A 7,248-nucleotide genomic window follows, 5' to 3' on the forward strand; every position below is an offset into this window, starting at 1 on the left:
ATATCTACCCAGTAATGTCAGTGCTCAGTAATTTATTCTGTTTTATCCAAACTGAAACATTTAGGATATATCTTTCTTACAAATCCTTACACACTCTTCTCTCTCTCTTTTCTATCACTAAGATCTTGTATTAACTGGATTGAAGAAGTAGAAGGAAGAAATGGCAGAAATAACGCTACCCTACATTTTTGGCAAACAATACATTTCAGAGAACTCTCAAATATAACTTCTCATTTTATCCTCACAATAATCCTTTGAAGTGGTTATGTTGGTATTATTCTCCATTTCATAGAACAAAAAATTGAATAGTTAATAAGTAGAAGGATTTGGGGGAAGAGGACAGAATCATAGAACTGGGAGGCATCTAGTTCTGTTTCTTCAATTTGAAAATAAAATTGCTGAGATCTGGAGAGGTTAAACAAGTTACCCAAGGTTGTATTATTTAAGATGAGTATCAGATCTCCACCTGCTGGTGTCCAGCCTGAAGTTTTTGTCAATATGTTACTCTCTCTCACAAATCAGTAAAGATGTGTTAGAGCAGGGTGATGGTATCCATGTCAGGCAACACATTCTTAATGTGTGTCTCCTTCACCCTATCTAAATATTCAGACACCAGGTCATGTGAGAAACAACATACTGTGATCCTTTAGTGTGACAGTTTAGTGGTCAAACTGACCCAGCACCATTCACCTTGGGTAGAGAAAATAATTTGAAAGAATGGGAAAAGGCTCCTTCTATCCTCAGGGTTCCTTCAGTTTGATTGCTGTACATTCACTACCACTTTTATTCTTTGATTTTATTTTTTTCCTTTGACTATTAAACATTCCCTAAGCATCTTCTCCCCACCAGAAAAACACCCTTCTCCAAGCTCCATGAGCATTCCTCTTTTTCCTCGCTGATTCCGTGATGCTGCTTATATTCAGTTTCTGACGTCATTACCCTGGAAACAGGACCCTTTATGAAGGACTGCTCTGTTCATGAGTTTATAAAAGTGACCTAGAAAGGGTACACATTTTTCCAAGGGACCTTTATGAGTCAAGAAGGTGATGGTCAGTCACACAAGTCCAAGGACCTCTTCCCCTCACCATCCAGTCTGGCTTCATAACCCATGTAGTTTACAACAAGGGAATAAGTATGGATCTTCTCAACAAAGACGCATCCAAAGCCCCTCTCCCAACTGCTTCTATCACAGAAGCTACAAATTAGTGCCTCCGAGATACTGAATGATAATCCCTGAACTTTTATATATCACCTGTCTGTCATTCTGGTTGACCTTTTTTTCCTATGATATTCTCCATTCTTTCCCTTTTCTCTCCCCTCAGGCCCTCTCTTCCACATTACCTGATCTTTTTCTGTATGTTATTCTATCTGTAGCATAATAAAAGCATATACTAAAAAGAAACATAACATTTTCCAAACTGTTCCCTGTCTTGCTTTTCTTTCTGGGACCACATGAATTGCTATGTCCTTCAAAATCTTTTCTGCAGAAATTAGTCCTCAGTTTTTATTCCATTTTCTCAACATCTGCAGCATTAATGGTTTGTATCACTCCTTTTGGCACCTCTTAAATGTGGCCTCTTATTATTATTTATCTGTTGATGTCTCTATCCTATTTCCCCCATAAGATGATGAGTTCCTTCCTAGAAGACAGTAACATATGTCTTCAGCATCTACAAAGGTACCCTCCACAGAGTCTATTCTGAGCACAATAAATGTTTGGTAATGATGCTCACCTTTGTATTTGAATTTCTCTGGCTTGAGTTTTCTTAATTTGTTTTATGGTTGATTCTGTTTTCGTTCTGAAGATTCAAGAGGGCAGGAGTGGTTTGAACTTAACAGTACCAGATGTTATAAACATTTTATCATATCTGGAAACGTTTCCAATGTTCTATCTTACTTTGCAGTTTGGGTGTGCCAAATAAATCATTCCGGCAAGAGCTTCCATTACAAATATTATAAACCCTGTATAGTTGAATGATTTCAGGACAGGCAGAGTTATAATTTCCCTTCATATGGTTTACATAAATTCTCTTCATAGAGAAGAAGTTGCACCTTCCCATGCAAATGAAGACATTATCATGACTTAGGCAAGGCTTTGATGATAATAATAGTAACAATTACTGAGTTCCTATAATGTACCAGGCATTGTGCTTAGTATCTAATAATCTCATGAAATGCTAACAGCTTAATAAGTACTCTTATTTTCTGCTTGTAAAGAAATTGGAGTTTAGAGAATTTAAACAACTAACCCAAGGTCACATAGCTAGTAGGTTTGGGAGCCAGCCCCGGATTAAAGTTCTTCAACTTGCATATAATAGGAGATTGAAAATGTGTAATGATGATGATAAAATACTTTCTTTAACTCCTTACAAAGTTATATTTTTATAGAGCTATGTGTTCTATTGGAGTACATATTAAAAAATACATTTTTACCAATCTTAGTTTAAGAAGTTTGCCCAAGATCCTATCTCTCATGTGAAGCAGTAACTTAATAATGTTCACTATCACTATTTTTAAATACAAAATAAAATAATTTTGACATAACACATATAATTATAAATAAAACTTTGAGAACCTGTTATATATATCTGCTAATTTTGCAAAACTATGAGCTGAGTATTACTATATTATTATAATACACTAAAACTTGGAATAAATTATAATAAAAATTATAATGGAATCTAGTATCCCTTGAAATTTTTTCAACATTCTTTCCATTTAAAGATGCAAAGATTTCACTAGGTAGTATGTCTCTAAATAATACCTTATTTAGGTAAGATTCTTAAATACTACAAAGAAGTCATAATAATTACAGTCTCTCCAAATCATGTCTTCTACAGCTTTGGTTATATTTATATGTCTGATAAATGGATTCTGTTCAATGAGAATTTGATGCAATTATTTTTAAAGTCTTGAAATGAATGCTCAGGATTATTGATCTGAATCACATCAACTAATGGTTTAATCAACAGGTCACCTACAAAGAGCAATGTGAATTCAATTGATATACTGCTGTGCTTGCACTGCAAAATGATTTATTTCTTTCCCTGGCTTAATTATAAAACTGTAAGAGATAGTCAATCATACGTTGGACTTTTCTTAAAAATTTCATCAGAACTTTGTTTTTAAACCTTAATTAATTAATTAATTAAATTGTTCTATAGAATAACCTACATGGAACCAAATTTGAGTATAACTGTGGTGCCTTAAAAACCAGGAGATTTAATCTAGAAAGTGTAAATACCATAAATTACTGGCTCTGGGATCTACAGTTACATTTTCACGTGCCTAGACTCCATTTAGGAAATTCCCATTGCCAATTCACTTAATGGCAGCATAACACTCTCAAAAAAATTTTAGCAGGTCTAAAATATTAATAATTTATGCTATGATACCAGTATCTCCATTTTGTAGGAGAAAACTCTATTGCAGTTTTATAGGTCTTTGACTAATATGCAGTATTTCTTTTTTAATGCAGGTAAATGGTTTAACTATGGGATTATCTTTCTCGTCTTGATTTTGGATCTTAATATGTGGAAGAATCAGATATTTTATAAGCCTCATGAATATGGACAGTATATTGGCCCAGGGCAGAAGATATATACAGTGAAAGACTCAGAGAGTCTAAAGGATTTGAACAGAACCAAGCTATCCTGGGAATGGAGGTCCAATCACACCAACCCTCAGACTAATAAAACCTATGTTGAGGGAGACATGTTCTTACACAGCAGGTTCATAGGGGCAAGACTTGATGTCAAGTGTCTGGCTTTTGTGCCAAGTCTGATAGCTTTTGTGTGGTTTGGATTCTTCATTTGGTTCTTTGGACGGTTTTTGAAAAATGAACAAGGCATGGAGAATCCAGACAAAGCTTACACACGCATGAAAAGAAAATCCCCATCAGAACAAAGCAAGGACATGGGAATCACGCGAGAAAACACCCAGGCCTCAGTGGAAGACCCGTTGAATGACCCCCCCTTGGTGTGCATCAGGTCTGACTTCAATGAGATCGTCTACAAGTCTTCCCACCTAACGTCGGACAAGTTGAGCTCGCACTTGAATGAATCGACCAGCACCACAGGGGGCGACACAGATCCAACGACTTCTAAAAGTACACCGACGAATTAGAACTGCTTATTGGGGGATAGCACAAAGAGCAACCCTGGGTGTAACTTTCAAAAGTTAGTCTTTCCTTTTGTAAATGTTAAGGTTTATGTAGCGTTAAGTAAAGAATTACAAACAATGCCACAACGGTGCTCAACATGCTTTTTCTAGGACTCATTGTTTTCTATTTGTATACCTGTGCCTACAGTATATCTAACAGTCCTCTAGAGATTGCTTTTTCACAGTTGCACAAGCTACTTACTGACTTTACAGCCTAGTAGATTAGCTGGTTACCCAAGTATCTGATGTTCAACCTTTGTGGTGCCTTGAGACATTAAACTTTTTAACTGTACCAGAAACGAAGTGTGGAACAGTTCTCTAAACTGCTTCACATGGGTTTTTTTTCATACAATTATTTTGATCTCCACTTGATGTCTGAGCAGGAAACAGATATAGCCAAGATGTGGTTCAGGAAATATGTCTCGGTTTCTTATTCAGCAACGGAGTTGGTGACTTTGACAGCTGGACTGCAGAGAAGCATTGTGATTACCTTTGAATTTTTATTGGCTGTCTGCCAAACACAAATACAGATGCAGAATTCTGTAATAGGGGAGTGATAATCCATCATGGGTCACTACTTGTGAAATGTGACTTTCTCCAACCAGTATTTGCAATTAGATAATAATACCTAATTATGTTTTCCCAATTAAGGTAAATTGCTACCTGATTAAAAATCCTGCCCTTCACCTTTGGGGACAAAGGTTAAGATGCACAGTTAGGTGAACTCTCAAATTTATTGGCATTTACACAAAGCCCTAGAAAACCAAGAAACTGAAGTTTTAATCATGTGAGGGTTGCATAGCCTACCATTCACAATATTTGTACATCTTTCTGTAAATATGGTTGTTGACAGTGAAAATTGAAAAACATATGCCAACCCTGAGCAAGGGAACTCCTCTAAAAAATCATGCTGTGGAACTTTGTAAGGTAGAAAAAAGGATATGCATGAAAAAGTCTGTTTACTGGCTTGTTTTGTGTGTGTGTGTTTTGTTGTTTTTGTTTTGTTTTTTTAAGAACTAAACATCACACATTAATAAATCAGAATTATACATCAGTAATTATGTGATGTAATTTTTTGTTTATAGTAGAAGAGATCAATTGTATCTTAGTTTAACAACAGCTCATTAATTTTTTTTTTTAACTCAAAGCCAAGCAGGCTAAGAAATGGAATGCTCCCAACTTGCTTTAATTTTGTTCCATAAATTGTGGTTACATGTTCCTTGAGGGGGTTGGGGAAGATCACTTTTAAGGTAAAATTATTTTCCTGTCACATACTGACATAGCTGTATTTTGTCTTTATGATTTTTTAAAACCTCTCTTGTTTTGATCTATCTGCTTTTAAGCTTGCAGCATGTTAAATTTAGCATACATAATAGAACTGTGCATTTATCTGTCACTTGAGAGTCAGCTTTAATAAACACCTTTCTATGATTGTTTACTAAGCAACTGGAACCATACCCCTGCTGTTTATTTTACCTTTAATAGCCACACATGGTGTACTTAGAATCGTAAGTATCTCTGACACTAAAATTGCAGAGATCAAGCTCACTATAGTAACCCACTGACCGTTCTGTCCAAAGAAACTTACCATGTTATCCCTGACATGTAGGAACATTGGCCATGACCAAATTTGCATAGTGGAACATTCAACTTTGGGCTCTGGGACAAGTAAATAATGCCACTTAGGACTATATTTTTATTTATTCTGAAAGTCATTGTCTTGTAGAATGAAGAAGAAAGTTGATTTAGAAAGTGGGTGTTATTAACAGTATGTAGTCCTTATGAAAATATTATTTGAGAATCTTTATGTGGCTTTTAATGAAAAAGTGCTTCAATGAAGGAATCTAGTCGGCAGAAGTAAGATAGAAAACAAACCAACCAACCAATCTTAGAGCACTATGCTTATACATTTCAAAGGATTGACTATCAGCTGATATGAATATTTGTCTTTAAAGTTTCCATGAGTTTAGTATCAAATAGAATAATATCCAGGGATGACACTTTAATAGTCAAACAAGATTCGATCCTTCAAAAGCTTCCAATATTCAATTGTATAGACCAATCTTGACCTTTTTATCGGCATGTGGGTCTCCCTCCTTCTTTTGCTACCTCTTTTGTGTATTGCACATTTCACTTGCACCTATTCCAACTAAAGATTAGAAAATGAAATAAAATCTAAGTCAAAATCTCACCCATCCGTGTTTAGTCTCAGATCCTGAGTCATATGTCACTGGACTATGACTCTGCAGAGCTTTATGAATATCAAAATATTTGGACTATGGAGGACATTTAAAAAATGTGTAGTAAATTCAGAGACATTTTAAAAATTCAGAAAAATGGCGAGTTTAAAAGGAGGATTAAAAAATTACTAACCAAAATTCTAAAGAAAGCATAACAAATATGATGCCTTAATTGCAATGATGCTTAAAGACTATAAACAATTATATATCTACTGTTCAGTAACTATAGTATTTTCTTTCATGCAGTTCAGAATTTGTACTTATTTGACACAATTTTAGTATCCTGCATCATAGGGGACTTCATTAGTAGTATAAATTGAAAATTAAATAAACCCTATGACTTTATGCCTGATTATATATGCCTAGACATAAATCTTATCACCATGTGCCCATTTAAATTATATAACCACAGTCAGTTATCTCACCTCCTTATCCCGTTCACTTATCTTCTAGCACATCTAAAATCATCAGTGAATCCTATTAGAAATGCTAAGAATTATTTCTTCCTCATTTGTCCTAAGAGTCAGCCAGGCATAAAATCTCCTGTCACTTTTATACCATCGGATTTCACAAGTAATGTCCAATAGCACTACGGGCTGACAGTACAAGGAAAGAAGTTGTTCAACACAGACACTCATATTTGAAGGTGCGAGTAGCACTGTGGTGTCTCACCACTGGGCTCTGCAGCAATTCTGTTACATTCTTTGGCTGTCCTGTGAGTCCCAACACAACCCAAAACAAAACATGAGAAAGGTAATGCTGACAAGCCTCTTATATACCCTCTTCCACCAGAGGACAGAGAGCAGAAGCAAGAAGAACTACAATCCTACAGCCTGTGGAACAAAAA

General features: G+C 35.4%; 1 protein-coding gene across 2 annotated transcripts in view; it reads left to right on the plus strand.

Annotated features, from left to right (window-relative positions):
* The window catches only part of TMEM117 (transmembrane protein 117), a 540,188-nt gene extending 534,575 nt beyond the window's left edge, over positions 1-5,613 (plus strand). Inside the window, exon 8 of one of the 2 annotated variants that reach the window (XM_036866945.1) lies at positions 3,479-4,453. In XM_036866945.1, the coding sequence (XP_036722840.1) occupies positions 3,479-4,125 (647 nt within the window). In that variant the 3' untranslated portion in view covers positions 4,126-4,453. Of the gene's footprint in view, positions 1-3,478 lie in introns of both variants that reach the window. The other variant, XM_036866946.1, reaches the window with a different exon arrangement.
* The last annotated feature ends 1,635 nt before the right edge of the window (positions 5,614-7,248 follow it).

Source organism: Balaenoptera musculus, chromosome 10 (assembly GCF_009873245.2).
Source record: "Balaenoptera musculus isolate JJ_BM4_2016_0621 chromosome 10, mBalMus1.pri.v3, whole genome shotgun sequence".
Lineage (NCBI taxonomy): Eukaryota > Metazoa > Chordata > Mammalia > Artiodactyla > Balaenopteridae > Balaenoptera > Balaenoptera musculus.